Here is a 15,743-nt window from a genome sequence, read left to right as displayed (position 1 = left end):
CCAGCCACTCCACAGATCCCGACAGTTCCATAGCCCCATGCCCTCGCTCACACTTTATTCTCGCTTACATCTGCCCTGTCTTTCCCGGCATGCTTATCACTTTCCACCCAGGGTCCCAAGGCCCCAGAGTCCGTTCTACTCCCACTGCCTGCCCTGCCGCTGCCTCCTTCCAGGCATTCCTTTCCAAAGACGGCCCCCCGAGGCTGGTTGTCTTTGGAGCCTATTTGCAGCTCCTTGCAAGGGAAAGCACAGCCGTGGGCATCCTTCCCCCAAACCCCAGAGTCAGAAGAACCCAAGACTCCAGGTTAGGTTGAGGAGTTTCCCGTTGCACAAAAACCAGCATTGTGCTTCCTCAACAGAATCCTCAACCAAAAGAGGAAGAAAGAAATGGGAGCACAATCCAGTCTGAAGCCCTGAGAGCTGCTTTCAGACTGCATGCACGTGTGCTCATCTGGATGCAGCCGCTGAGGCTCACTGCAGCCTTTGCTCAGAACTCGAGTTTATTCTGCGCAAATTATATCTCAAGCGTAAAAACAAACATGTGTCCGGGAGCTGCCCACACCACTGGCCTGACTCCCCTGTAAAGAGCAACACAAGAGCACAGCATCTCTAGTGGGCTGCTCTCACCCAAGCGGGTGCCTCGGCATTGCCTGACAGATCAAGAGCACCTTCTGCTGCCCAGGTTAGCAAAATCAACGGACACAAAGGAAAACCCTTCGTATTTCACAGTCAGAAAACTGTGGTTATATTACAAGTTAACTTGTCAGCCTTCAAAAGCAGTCTGCCATCCAGGAGGAGAATTCTCAGACGCCCAGAAGCCTAAAGAATGCCCAGGGATTAAAGCGAAGGTGCAGCAGGTGCTCCCTGGGCATGCCTTGCTTCCACAGCTTGGTCTCACATTCCCGAGTCCAGTCTTTCACAACAGCTGCACGATGATTAATCTCATCACACAAAACCCAAGCCCACCACCGGGAACGTTCAGAGCAGCGTGACTCATAGCAGCCAAAAAGGAGAAACAACACAAATGCCTGTCAAGTTATAAATGGCTAAGCAAAATGTGGCATATCCGGACCACAGGCCATAAAAGGCCCGAAGCACTGACACAGGCCACACACAACACGGAGGGAGGAGCGCTCTTGAGAAGCCGATGCTAAGTGACAGGAGCGGGCACAGAATCATTCCATTGGCAGGAAACGGCCAGAAAAGGTAAATCCAGAGACAGAGGGCACTGACGGGAGGCGGGAGGCGGGGCAGGAGGAAACGGGGTTTCTTTTTGAGGTGACAAAAATGTTTAAAATTAATTGTGGTGATGGTCATAAAATCTGAGTAGACTGAAAACCACTGGGTTCCCCACACTAAACAAGAGAAGTGTAAGTCCTGGGACTCACATGAGCAAAGCTGTCCTAAACACCTCCAAACAACCTTAGCTTTTGAGTCCCTCAAACTCTGGGGTAACACAGGCAACAGAGACAAAACCCCAGACCTTAGTTTCTCACCTCCTCCGACCACCACAAGCCTCAGACGAGGCACAGCCTCAGCTACAACATGCACCAGACAAAGGGGCTGGAAGGGGTGGCCGGCTCTGCCCCAACCAGCCCAGCCTCCCCAGTGTCAGGGTGGCTGCTGGCCCGGGCACGGGAGATGGCCGCAGCACAAGGCAGCAGTGCCTGCTACCCCACAAACCACACAGCCACAGCCTCGGGCCTCACTTCAATAGCTGGAAAATGCAGAAGGGGACAAAGGTGTACACCATTGGGAGGGCTTATTTTAGAGCACGGTTTCTGCTGTTCATAAAAAAGCAAAGCAACCAGGAAAAAGTAACTAGAGAGAGAGAAAAACAAGCCCCCACGAGGTCAGATTAGTGGCCATGCAACACCAACACAGAAGTTAACACCCAAGTTCTATCCACGCAAACACGCATTAAGGAAAGCCAGATGGGAATGTTTAGAGAACACTGCCCACAATGACTATTTCTTACAACACTAAGTTACAGCATAATGTGAAGGTACAGCATAAAGTGACTGCACTGCTACCTGTTTGCATTGCCATGCCTTCCAGAGCCCTCACGGGAGAGCACTTAAAGAGGCACTCCCTCACGGACATGCAGGACCACCTCATGTCACCTTTCCCTCAGTGGGCAGGAACTGGCCACGCCAAAGTAACACCAACCTGTCATCCATGAGACACTCTCCTTGCAGATTAAAGTAGGACTAAGAAAAATGCACGTGACACACAATCCTACAATCCTAATCCCTCTTTTGGTCTGGAAATCAAAACACTGATCCAACACTGCACTCACTCATCCTTAGCATGCCTCTGTCCCCCGCAAGACTAGGAGAGTCTTCCAAAGAGACAGACAAATCCCAGTTCCTGATTCACCATCTTGTACCACAGAGAGCAGCACAAGGCTGGGGTTGCCGAGTGACCCAAACTAGGCTGTCCTCACCCTCTGACGTCACCCCCATGTGAGTCAAAATTGAGAAAATAAGGTGCAGAAGGGCCGGCACTGTGGCATAGCGGGTGAAGCTGCGGCCTGCAGTGCCAGCATCCTATATGGGCACCGGTTCGAGTCCCAGCTGCTTTGCTTCTGACCCAGCTCTCTGCTGTAGCCGGGAAAGCCGCAGAAGATGGCCCAAGTCCTTGGGCCCCTGCACCCACGTGGGGCACCTGGAAGAAGCTCCTGGCTCATGGCTTCAGATCAGTGCAGCTCCAGCCATTGCGGCCAGGTGGGGAGTGGACCAGCAGATGAAAGACCTCTCTCTTTCTCTCTCTGCCTCTTCTCTTTCTGTGTAACTCTTTCAACTGCACCATGGGCCTCAGCAGGTCAATGAACACATTATCAGAAAAAGAAAAGAGTTAACTCTGCCAAGAAGGGAACCAAAGCAAGGATCAAGAAAAGCAGGCAGACCTGCACAGTGGTGGGAGGGGGGTGCGGTTTCAAGAATATTTCAAAAGGTTGGGGGGGGGGGGCTGGTGCTGTGGTGTAGCAGATAAAGCCTCTGCCTGTGACACTGGCATCCCATATGGGCACAAGTTCCAGTCCCAGGTACTCCACTTCTGATCCAGCTCTCTGCTGTGGCCTGGGAAAGCCGTAGAAGACGGCCCAAGTCCTTGGGTCCCTGCACCCACTTGGGAGACCCAAAAGAAGCTCCTGGCTTCAGCCTGGCCCAGCCCTGGCCATTGCAGCCATTTGGGTAGTGAACCAGCAGATAGAAGATCTCTCTCCCTCTCTCTATAACCCTTTCAAGTAAATTAAAAAATATATATTAAAAAAAAAGGTTTGTGGCAAAAATGAAATTGAAAGATAGCATGAATTTCTGAAAGATAAAAGTTTGGATTACATCACATTTCTCTCAGAGCTGTCCCTGAGGAGGCCCCTCAGCCTCCCCCTGGCTCTGTCAGGGCAGCATCAGCAACGTTACATCCCGGGGGTCCTTCAGAAGAGACCTCCAAGGAGATTACCCGGTGCTGGGAAACAGGAGAAAAGTGCTCGTTTCCAGAGAGCAGTTTGGGGATGAAAGACAAAGCCCACCAATCAAAACTCTACCCAAACATGGAGAGGGCTATGAGCTACAGATGGATTCCAGATGAGAACAGAGCCATGTGGGGGGCCTGGGAATCTGTACTTCAACGTTTTTCCAGATGGCTCCAAGACAGGAAACTACCATCACTGGACCTAGGTGGCATAAAAGGCAGTGAAAAGTCACCTTTTCTATAAAGGACCACATAATAAAGTGGCCAGGTTGTGCAGACCAAATCAAGTCTCAGATTCTTCTGTGTGTGTGTTTTACAGCCCTTTAAAATTGTTCAGCTAGGGGTCGGCATTGTGGCATAGTGAGTAAAGCTGCCACCCTGCAGCACCAGCATCCCATATGGGCACCAGTTCGAGTCCAGGTTGCTTCACTTCTGATCCAGCTTCCTGCTAATGGCCTGGGAAAAGCACTGGAAGATGGCCCAAGTCCTTGGGCCCCTGCCACCCACATGGGAGACCTGGATAAAGCTCCTGGCTCCTGGGAGTTGGCCCAGCCCTGGCCGTAGTAGCCATCTGGTGAGTGAGCCAGCAGAAAGAACATCTCTCCCTCTCTCTCTCTCTCTCTCCGTCTCTGTAACCTGACTTCCAAATAAATAAATCTTAACCTCCACTAGAAGGTCATAGAAAATCAGGCCAGAACAGGATCCGGTCCAAAGGCTTTGGTTTGTGAGTCCTTGGTCTAAGGTATTTCCTAGCTCTAAATCCCTAAGCAACAAGGACAGTCAGCTGTAACTCTAACCTGAATTTCCAGGAGGCACTTTTCAAAATTTGAGACCTGAATAATCTGAGGAATACTTCTTACATTCAATTTAGCAGCTTACTAAATACTGCAAAAATCAGAACAGCCAATAACATAACTAGGACTTCTGCTTTTTAAAAAATACTATGGAAGTAACATTGGCAACCAAGAGAAAACAAGCTTATTCTAGAGGACTGGGAATATCTGAGAGCACCAGTCTCCATTTCAAAGTTTCTAATCACTGATCTGTGCTCCCAGCAGCAAGGATCGGGAGGACAGACGTCCGTGAAATCTGTAACAGAAAAACTACAGGGAAACAAACACAGCAAGCAAAAAGGATTCTTTGAGGATACAGATCAATCTCTTCCAGGAAACAGAAAAGGGAAGGGAAAGCTTCCTAATTTTATAAAGCTAGTATTATCTGATATCAAAACCAGATGAACACAGTCTAAATAAAGAAACGTATAGACCAACATGCCTCATGAATATAGACACAAAACTCCTTAACAAAACACTTAGCAAATAAGGTTCAGCAACACAGAAAAACATTTATATACCATGAACAACTGGGATTTACTCCAGAGTACACAAGACTGGTTAAATACTTGAAAATCAATGTAATCTGCTATATAATCAGATGATCATATTAATTCACGCAAAAAGAGAATCTGACAAAATTCAACAACTATTCAAGGTAAATAAAAACACACAGAAAAATAATTACAGAGGGGAACTTAATACTCAATGGTAAGACCAAATGTTTTCCCCTCAGATCAGGAACAAGGCCCAGATGACTGCTCTCACGGCTGCTGTTCAACACAGTAATGAAGTGTGGCTAGCTCAGGAAGGCACAGAGCAGTTAATAATTTGTCTAAGGTCACACACCAGCAAGTGGTGTAGCCAGGATTCAAACCCAAGCAGTTTGGCTCTAAAATCCAGTGCTCTTAACCACAACATTATAGCATCTTCCTGAGTACGTATACAAGAATAAGCCATTTGTCCTACACAGCAAGGTGATTATTTACTTGTAACAGGATTACAGAGTTCCCTTTATATTTTGCTACCCCGTACACAGTCTAAAATGAGAAAATAACTTTTAAAACTATATTCATGCTACTCTTTAATTGATCCCATTGTCTTTGTGTGACTTTTAAAGCTAGAAGACATGAGAAATATAGCATGTTTTTTGGTCTTAGTTGTTCAATATGCAAATTTCTATTCTTTAGGACTTTCAAAACACAGTTTTTCTGTTTGTTTGACAATATGTATTAATTTCCCAATTAGCAACATTTAAGCAAAATGTTTTCTTAATGAGTCCACAAAGACAATTAACAATATAAAAGGAAAACTAAGTGCTTCAAGCCTTTTAGCAGTGCACAACTTAAAAAAAAAAAAAAAAGACAAGTGCAAGTAAATGATCGAATAAATGGCTTTATAAATCACACCAACCTGACTGGGGAACTGGGTGATGCATGAAGTTTTTTGATAAGAGAAAAAAAATATATCAGATCTTGGTAAGGAAAAATGAAAATGCCATTTTATTTTGAATCTTTCTTAGCACTTATGATTCAAGTTTGTTGCCATTGAACAGTATTGCTTTTAAATAACAAAAAATCTACCTGCACATCTAAAGAGGACAACCGGACTGTGGAGAGCTTAGACTATAAATGTCCCAGTATTAACTGCTTTCGCTGTGCACTGTGATGGCTTTGTTCCTAGTGAGTTTTACATCTCAGGTTGTATTTGCTTGTATTTGTACGTGAGGGAAAATAAAAACAAATATATTTGCTTCAAAAAAAAAAACTATATTCAAAAAGACAAATGTATAAACTACTATTTGAATAGTTTCTGCAGCCTCTTCAAAGAAAGCCAGATTCTTCTATGCAAAAGGGATTTAAAAAAAAAAAGCACTAAACAGTTCAACGATTCAATGTCAAGCCATCTATAAAACCTATACCACTCCTATTGCCCAAAGCCTAATCCAAGACACCCATCTACAAAAAGTATTCCTTGTACACATTTGGGACACATTTTTTATTCACCTCTACCCTGTGAGACCAGGAGAGAAATTCCGAAGGCCCGCCGGCACACTGCAGTCTGGCTCTACCACTATGATATTCTATAGTCCCTGCGAAGAGACGATCTGGTATTAAATAACAACATCCTAGAAATCACTCGCTGTTCTCACTGGAGAAATTTTCACGCTAGTGGAAAAATGCAGTCAGGTACATCAAAGTATCCTTTAAAAATTCTGTTGTAGTAACTGAGGGAGACCCTTTTAGTAAAGTAGACCAACTTTCAAAGCACAGACCAACCCATTATTTTCTGCCTCTTCTCTTGCCAGAACTTTCCTTATCTTTTCAGTAAGCAAAATTCACACCTTTTTCTATCTGCACATCTTTATCCACTGGCACCATTTCAAAGTACGAGGCCCCAAGTATTACAAGCAGTGTTAAGTATTTTATGTATCATTTGACATGCTTCCAAACATTTTATTGGACATCCCACCCAACAACGCAGTGTGTGGGATTTTTAGTATCATTAGCGCCTTTGTGAAGAGCTAGGAATTAGGGTGCATGTTCAACTACCAGAATCAAGTTAGCTCAGGAATCCAAACATGCTACTGGCTCTGACCAGCTCCTTTGGAGTTTGGGCCTTAACATTTGATCACTAGTATGGCCACTAGCTCAACAGCTCTTCAGGAGCACAGATAAAAGTGTCAGTTTCAAAAAAATCCAGACGCACCACACCTTAAGGCTTCAGAGTTAGTTTTCCTGGGGTCTGGAAAAGTGCCTAGCTGTAAGGGTTTAAAAGCGCATTTGTGCATGGTTTACATACTTGGTTTGGTGAATCAATTTAAGAGGTTTCCCAACTTTTCAAAAGAACAGAGCCTGTAATTAAACTACCATGAAATGGTGGTTGGAGCTGCAGCACACACCAACAGGCTAGGGTTACGTCTGCAGTGAAATGGTGGATTAAAACGCCTGGAACATGCATTAGCCCCCAAAATGAAATATCAGCTTTATTAAACACGTTTTTTACAAACACCTAATCACATTCTAGTAACTTTATAACCAGTCCTTATCTGGGAAAGATTACCACAGTTGTCACAATTCAAATTACAAAGGCCACTTTAGGTACCAAGTTCAAAATCAAAAGCTCTAACTTTCCAGAACTGTTAAAGATCCAGCTCTTAGGGCCAGTGCTGTGGCACAGAGGGTAACGCCAACGCCTGCAGTGCCAGGCATATGGGGTACCAGGTTCAAGTCCTGGCTGCTCCACTTCCGATTCAGCTCTCTGCTATGGCTGGGAAAGCGGTGGAAGATGGCCCAAGTCCTTGCGCCCCTGCACCCAAGTGGGAGACCCAGAAGAAGCTCCTGGCTCCTGGCTTCAGATGGGCACAGCTCCGGCCGTTGCAGCCATTTGGGAGTGAACCAGCGGATGGAAGATCTCTCTCTCTCTCTCTCTCTCTCTCTGCCTCTGCCTCCCTGTAACTCTGCCTTTCAAATAAATAAGTAAATCTTTAAAAAAAAAATCCAGCTCTTTCAGGGTTTTTAATCTGCTGAAAAAATGGCTAAGGCCTGCAACTTTTGGTTCAAATTCAGCCGATTTAATTATCTACCAAAGGGCTGAGAAGATTCCAAACCCGTAACTCTCCCACTGCAAAAAGCAAACGAGCTCTCTCCCCTCAAAAAAAAAAAAAAAAAAGACAAATGTCTACCAGTTATTAAAGTGGAAAATGTGTTCTTAATGTCTCACGCAGAGCTTCAGATTGCTCAAAAAAGTTCTTCTCCCCTATTAGCCAGGGTAGGAGTCGCCCCTAATGCTTTTATTACGGCATCAATTTCTTAAGCAGTCAGCATCCCTTCCAAGGCATTTAAAACAACAGAGAAGTGCCCAATGAGAACTAAAAGGAGGCTTCTCAAAACCAAGTACAAACTCATTTTACCATATGCTACCTTTATAGGTTTAAAGAAATGGGTATCACTTGGGAACTGCACTCTAAAAAGAATCATTATGGCATTATGGCTTACACAGTTTTCGAAGGGCAAGCCAACAAAACCAATTCCCAGCATTGTGAGATGGTTCACTGTGGAGTCATATGGAGGAGAGGCACTACAATTAAGAATCCTTCACAGTACTGGAGGAAAGATGGCTTAAAAAAGAAAAACAAAAATCCCAACAAGGCCGAAGAGCATAGCAAAGGCAGGCAATCTCCGACTAGAGACTCCCCCCAAGCAATCTCGAACACATTTTCAAACACAATTAATGTGTGAGAAAACACCTAGGAGAAACGCACAAAATGTCTTCCCCAAAGCTCATCAGTTCTGAGTGTAGGTGCCTTCTGGCCACTTGGAAGCACAGGCCCGTGAGTGAGGCTCAGGTGCACACTGAGGGAGGTGAGAACCGTGGGTAGAAATGGATCTTGAATGTGCTGATGCAGAACTCAGACTTTATCCATGCAGCGATGGTGATGCACAGGTTTTTTAAATGGGAAAAAAGACAGTGGCACCGTCAGCGGGTTCCTGAAGACCAAAGCTGCCTCCAAAAGGAAGACAAACGGAGAGACCGTGGGCCAAGAAACTGAAGCCAGAAAACAGGAGAGCAAGGAATTTGAGTGTTCCGCAGGCAGAAGAGAACTAGGTGATGGGACTAAGGCTGCGGTGGGTGTGTCAGTGGCTCCCCAGGCAAGTTCTTTGTTTTTTAAGAGGAACCCAGTGGAGTGGTTGTCATAGTTTAATCTGCATTAGAATTACTGGCAAGCAGAGGACCCAAAATGCAAATTTAGGCGACCTAGAGCAGGGCCTAAGCAGGCATTTCCCACTCCCAGTCATCAGCCCCCAAGGCTTCATTGTGAAAAGCCACAGGGCCTGTGCAGAGCAGTGTGGCTTCTCCCACAGGGAGATAAAGCAGGAATGGAACAGGGGAAACAAGCTTTTCCTACTTCTTAACAACACTTCGATGCAAAGAAAGCTGGATTAAGTTTTATACTTAGACAGTTAAAGCCATTCAAAGCACACAAAGATCTGCTCCCATCGTAAAGGAGCTCAGCAAGCACACAGGGGAGTGGCAGCTCCATGTGGAGGCCTTTGGTTGAACAAAGCCAGGAGGAAGGATCACAAGCCACAGGCTCCGCTGCATAGAAAGTACAGGCCAAGCTCTCACTCCTAAGACTGAGGCCGGTGTAAACCACCCTCTCCCCAACAAGGTGTGTGCATAATGGAAACCTCCACAAGGACAAGGAAGATGAGGCTGAGGACTCATCACCCAGGTGGCCGAAATGGCCTACTTAGAACTTACACCAGTTTCTCCCTCTAAGAACTGAACCGCAGCCAGTGCTGTGGGAGGCTGTCCTGTGTATTACGGGGTGTTCAGCCGGATCCCTGGTCTCTGCCTACTGGGTTCCAGCAGCGCCTTCCCAGCTGTGACAACCAAGTGTCTCCAGAAACTGCCAAACGTCTCCCACGGTGCGGACGGGGAGCAGTCACCTGAGAATCATTCCTTTAGACTAACAAGTTGCACAACTGTGCAAGCATCAGCTCTTGGGATCAAACAAATATGATCCTGAATTCCAGGTATACCACTGAAAGGGTGAAACCCCTCTGTGGGTCTATTTATTCCTCACTAAAATGGTGATAACAGACCTACTCAGAGCATTATTTTGGAGATTACATAAAAGAATGTGTAATGCTAGCCCCGAGGCAATTATTAGGTGATGGCCTTTGTGTTCTGCCTACAGTGCTGGCCTTGGGTTCAAACCCACTCAAGAACTGGGGGCCAGGGGCCAGCGCTGTGGCTCAGTGGGTTAAAGCCCTGGCCTGAAGCGCCAGCATCTCATATGGGCGCAGGTTCTAGTCTCAGCTAGCTCCTCTTCCGATCCAGCTCTGCTATGGCCTGGGAAAGCAGTAGAAGATGGCTCAAGTCCTTGGGCCCCTGCACCCCTGTGGGAGACCCGGAAGAAGCTCCTGGCTCCTGGCTTCAGATCTGCACAGCTCTGGTCGCTGCGGCCATCTAGGGAGTGAGCCAGCGGAGGGAAGACCTCTCTCTCTCTCTCTCTCTGTAAACTGTCTTCAAATAAATAAAATAAATCATTAAAAAAAAAAAAAAAGTACTGGAGGTCAGCGTGGAGGAGTTAAGCCACTGCCTGCAATCCTGGTATCCCATAAGAGTGTTGGTGCAAGTCTTCAGTCTCAGCTGCTCCACATTCCTATCCATCTCCCTGCTAATGCGCCTGGGAAAGCAGCAGAAGATAACCCAAGTATTGGGTCCCTGCACCTGCGTGGGAAACCTAAAAGAAGCTCCTGGCTCCTGGCTTTGGCCTGGCCCAGCCCCAGCGGTTGCAACCATCTGGTGAGTGAACCAGAGAATGGAAGTTTTCTCTCTCTGTCTTTCTCTGTAACTCTGCCTTTAAATACACATAATCTTAAAAAAAAAAAAAGGAATTAGAATAACTGGCAGTCTCTCTCTCCAGTCTGAGTATGAACCTGGGGCAGGAGTGAGGATGGGTCTGTGGACAAAAACAATACGTAATTACCTACTCCTGGCCATTATCACCAATAAAACTAAACTTTTCATATCACATTACAGCTCAAACATCCATTTTGTTCAGCACTGCTTCAAAATGTTATTAGCCCTGCTGCCACATCTTATTAGTTAGCATGTTACTTAAGAAGCACATGTTGCTGGGGCCCAGCATTGTGGCATAGAGGGTAAAGCCACCGCCTGCAATGCCAGCATCCCATATGGGCACCAGTTCTTGTCCCAGCTGCTCCACTTCCAATCCAATCTTCCAATCTCTGCTAATGTGCCTGGGAAAGCATCAGAGGATGGCCCAGGTACTTGGGTCCCTGCTACCCACGTTAGAAGCTTCTGGTTCCTAGTTTCCTTCAGCCATTGGGGCCACTTGGGGAGTGAACCAATGGAGGGAAGACCTTTCTCCCTCCCTCTCTCTCTCTCTCTCTCTCTTGCTGTCTATAACTCTGTCAAAAAAAAAGATCTATTTCCTGGACACTGCTCTGATACCTGGTAGATGTTTGTTAAATACTGATTAAGTGGACTAAATTTATGGAATGGTTATGGTGGAATGTTGGTTCGCATCCATTAGGGGAGAGCAATGCATATCTTTCCCTTTAGAAGTATGAGGATGGGTCCTGAGTTTGTAAATATGACTGCTGTCATTAAGTCTGTCTTTTGGCCCCTCAGAGTTAGAGAGAGGGAGAAACAGAGAGAGTTCTTCCATCTGCTGGTTCACTCCCCAAGTGGCCCCAATGGCTGAAGGAAACTAGGAGCCAGAAGCTTCTAACATGGGTAGCAGGGACCCAAGTACCTGGGCCATCCTGATGCTTTCCCAGGCACATTAGCAGAGATTGGAAGATTGATTGGAAGAGGAGCAACTGGGACTAGAACCTGGTGTCCACATGGGATTCCGGTGCCACAGGCAGAAGATTAACCAAGTGAGCCATGGCGCCGGCCCCAGGAAATAGATCTTTGAGATCTCCATTCAAAGCCATGCCCAGCCCAGCGCAAGAAATGGACATGGAAAGAAGGATTGCTAGGCCTTTCCAGGGCTGGCTGGCCTGCTAGATTGTCTGCTCCAACAGGGCAGGTAGGGGCCATGACGCCTCACTCACCTCTGGGTAACTAGGACCCTGCCTGGCACATTAGACTAAGAACCAGCCATGAGGCTACCAGCCCAGAGATGCCTCAACTAAACATGGGATGAGTTTGCTCTTGTTAGCCTCAGATGCCAAAAATCAAAATGTTTTCTGGACTCAAGAGCCAACAGAATCCAATATTTCACCTACAAGATGACCAAAGATGAAATTTTTTAAGCAAAAATACAAACTTCCTGGGTTACGTCATCAACCAGACACTAAATGGGCACCACCAAGCCCAACCTACAATTGCTCTTCATGGTTTGGTGGCTGCTGGATGCTAGTTGGCTTGCACTTGGTAGATAACTTACACGGAATGGCAAAATAACATAACTACGTGGTTCAAGTTTAATTACACTAAAATCACATCATGGAACTGTACCATTAGCAAGGATTCTGACAAATGAGAAAAAAAGCAGCAGCAGCCTGGCTCCACAGGCATTTGACTCACTGTTGAGTCACATCCAATACTCACTTATGCCAAGAGAAATGCCTTTTGACTCATTATCATTAAAATAAATGTTTTTGGAGACCTCACACGTGGATTTCTCACTAAGTGCCCCTTGCTAAAAGAAGATCCCAGTCCAGCCCCCTTTCTTCAAACAAGGATACAGAGAGCAAAGGTGGCATTGCTTCACTCCAGATGAAGTGACAGGGAAGAATGTTATTAAGACCCAGGGTTTTCAGGCCAGCGCTTTGGCGCAGCAGGTTAAAGCCCTGGCCTGAAGCGCTGGCATCCCATATGGGCGCTGGTTCTAGTCCCGGCTGCTCCACTTCCGATCGGAAAGCAGTAGAAGATGACCCAAGTCCTTGGGCCCCTGCACCCACGTGGGAGACCTGGAAAAAGCTCCTGGCTCCTGGCTTCGGAACTGCACAGCTCTGGCAGTTGTGGTTATCTGGGGAGTGAACCATCGTATGGAAGACCTCTCTCTCTCTCTCTCTCTCTGCCTCTCCTCCTCTGTGTAACTATGACTTTCAAATAAATAAAATAAATCTTTAAAAAAAAGACCCAGAATTCTTACTATCAGAACACCTGTCAGGAGCCAAGAGCTGACAAAGATACAAAGATACATATGCACATCTCTCTACTTCTTTCTTTCTAGAACATTCTTCTCCTTGCCATCAAAGCATCCTCATCTTGAAGATTGACAGCTGAAAGAGTAATAGCTAATACTTCATTTTCCCTCCTAACAGACTTCTATTCTGCTCTACACATACCCCTGGAATCCTCACTTTTACTTCCTCTACGCAGCACCAAAGTTAGATGCCACTCCCACAACTCAGAACCTGCCAGCTTCTTCTCCCTTCCAAAGTATGCCTCCCTGGTTCTCTCTGCCTGTCTAGCCAGTATTAGCCAATTCAGTCGCTTTTTCATTTTGCAGGTAAGTCAATGTTTTTTCCCCCATTTTCACAATCAAACTAGAGAAGCAGTCCATTGTGACCCAGCATTTGAGGAGGCAATAGCGGAATTAAGTTTAAGGAGGTTTAAAGACTGAGGGAAGTGCCAGAAATTTGGCCCTATCTGAAGACTGCTCTCCTTCTAAGTCTGGAAGAAAATCCAGGCTCAATAAAGATAAGTGAGCATTCACAGGGAGCTCACAGCAGGAACCATTCCCCTTATCAGCTGGGTGACCCTGAACCACACTCAGGCACTATTTTTCCTCATGTCTGACTCACCACCAAACTCTCTATGCTAGAAATTTCATGAAACATTCGGACCTAAAACTGGAAAGATAATTACTCAAGAAAACCTGAGCTCTGTTAAAACAGAGCTCCACCCATCAGCTCCACCACCCTTTTTTACCTTATGATTCTCCCCCCAGCAGTCTCCCCCTCAGCTAAGAAACCTGGAACCTAAAATAAGCTTTTTCTCCAAGTCATTTCTAACTACCCAAATACACTGCCAGTGCTTAACAGCCCTATAGTGTTTTATAGCTACGCCTTTAATACTAAAAGAAACGTCTTTCCATTATTTTACGGATGGAAGATGCAGCTCAGAAAGGTTGAGACAAAACCCAAGGTCCCGTGTGGAGCCGATCAGAAAACGCAGGACTCAAACCCCGTTTTACAGCTCCTCACTCTTTTTTAAGGAAATCTTGTGCCTTCGAAAATCCTTTAAATACAGGGGAGACAATGCAAAGTTAATCACAAGTTCAGAAGGAGAAAAATCAATGTTCAAAAATGGTAACAGAAAAGGATGCTCCATCTAATTGGAGGCGAACGATGAGAAAGTACTGTGTGGCTGAGACATCCAGCAGCGGCGAAGGCGAAGCGGATTCAAGTCTGCAGCAGTCCCAGGTTTAAACGGCATCAGCGATAAAGAACGGGCACTCCCACCTTCCCCGACCGCATGTTACAGGCGTCCAAAGAAAGGATGCCGCCAAGTACCCCTCCCCTTCCAAATTCCAGCACGCCGCGGTGCCTCGCGTCCTCTCTGGGCTGGCCAGCCCTGCGTTCTGAGCCCCTTGGATTCGGGGAGTTGTAATTCCCGCGCCCAGACTTCATCCCTCCCCACCCCCAATAATAATAATCGCTTCCTTTTCCCGTCCCCCGTCGCTTTCCGGGGGATCCGTCTCCTACGCAGTCAGCTAAGAATCCTGCAAGCGCAGCGCGGCCGCGGTCCTTCCCCAGCCCGAACGCCTCACGAGGGGGAACCCCCACCCCCAGGAGGGAAATTTACCCGCCTGCACCAACAGGAAAAGGTCTCGCGGGCGGCTCCGCGTGGCGCACACCCCCAACCCGGGCCCGCCGTGCGGGTCCACACCTCGATCCACCGCGGGCCCTATACTCCCGCCCCGTGGGATCGGCGGGGGGGGGGGGGGCGTGAATCCACCCGCGCCAGGCAGGCTGAAGGGTATTTCTCTCCCCACGGGGGTGCGGGAGCAGCGTGTCTTAGTGGGCAGTCCGGGCCCAGAAGGGCGGCACGGCTCCTCCAGGCCCCGCACGGTGGCCCGCGGAGGGAGCGCAGCGCAAGCAGGAGCTCGGCCTCCGCCCGGTCACCGGTACACGCGGCCCCGCAGCGAGCTCAGCGCGGCGGCCGGGGAAACGGCGGCGCTGCACGGGCCGCCCGCATTGTTCAGCCCGCGGCGCGCGCCCCGCCCGGCCGCAGCCCGCAGCCCGAGGGGCGGTGGGACCCGTGGCGCCAGGGCCGGGCAGGTGGCGGCCGGCGCCCTCACCTTTGGCGCCGAGCATGAAGTCGAGCGTGCTGTGCCGTGCTGCTGCCATAGTGAGGCGAGGCCCTGTGCCATGCCTGGGGCAGGCGGCTGCGGGAGACTGGGGGCCGCGCGGCGTGTCAGGCTGCGGCCGGCGGGGAGTGTGCTGCGCCGGGGGAGGCCAGGAGCAGGAGGTGGGAGGGGCCGCCGGGAGCGACCCAGGGCGCGGGGGCGGGGCCGGCCGGCCTCGGGGAGGGAGGAAGCGCGGACGCCTCCAGCCCCCGAACTTGGAGCGCCGGGTGTGAGGCCTCGCTAATGGTGGAAACGTGGGCGCCGTGCTCCCCGGCGTGCGTCACCAATGGCCGCGCCCGGCGCTGAGGCTCGGGCGGGCGCTCCCGCCATCCGTTAGGTCACCTTAGGTTTGAACAGCGCAGCACGACTTCCGGGGGGCCCCACCCCATACACGTTCCCCGTAGACCTCCCCCTAGCTGAGGCCCCTCTTGTTTCCTGGCCAAGGCGAGAAAATAAAATGCTAGGACCCACCCCTGTAATCTCAAAATCCTGTCGGCCTTTTTCTTTTTCTTAACGCCACCGTTAAACCCTTTCGCATTATTACCATTCTTATCAAGGGGCTCTTTTGCATTTGAGGACATAATAGAAAGCCT

The 15,743-nt window shown here is 48.2% G+C and overlaps 1 protein-coding gene and 1 long non-coding RNA gene across 2 annotated transcripts in view; one reads left to right on the top strand and one right to left on the bottom strand.

The window, feature by feature from the left end:
- SMS (spermine synthase) overlaps nucleotides 1–15,448 on the bottom strand; it is a 49,123-nt gene extending 33,675 nt beyond the window's left edge. The window contains exon 1 of the mRNA XM_008272445.5: nucleotides 15,103–15,448. Within this exon, the coding sequence (XP_008270667.2) occupies nucleotides 15,103–15,151 (49 nt within the window). The 5' untranslated portion in view covers nucleotides 15,152–15,448. The remainder of the gene's footprint in view (nucleotides 1–15,102) is intronic.
- On the top strand, nucleotides 1,105–7,806 carry LOC149119543 (uncharacterized). Its single transcript, XR_016228254.1, has 2 exons — nucleotides 1,105–1,206; nucleotides 7,565–7,806. It is a non-coding gene; the product is annotated as an uncharacterized LOC149119543 (long non-coding RNA).
- Nucleotides 15,449–15,743: the final 295 nt, after the last annotated feature.

Source organism: Oryctolagus cuniculus, chromosome X (genome assembly GCF_051225735.1).
Source record: "Oryctolagus cuniculus isolate XC-2025 breed Fujian yellow rabbit chromosome X, ASM5122573v1, whole genome shotgun sequence".
In the NCBI taxonomy this organism is placed as follows: domain Eukaryota; kingdom Metazoa; phylum Chordata; class Mammalia; order Lagomorpha; family Leporidae; genus Oryctolagus; species Oryctolagus cuniculus.
The sequence above is the reverse complement of the archived record's forward strand: the minus strand, read 5'-3'. Positions and strand labels throughout refer to the sequence as shown.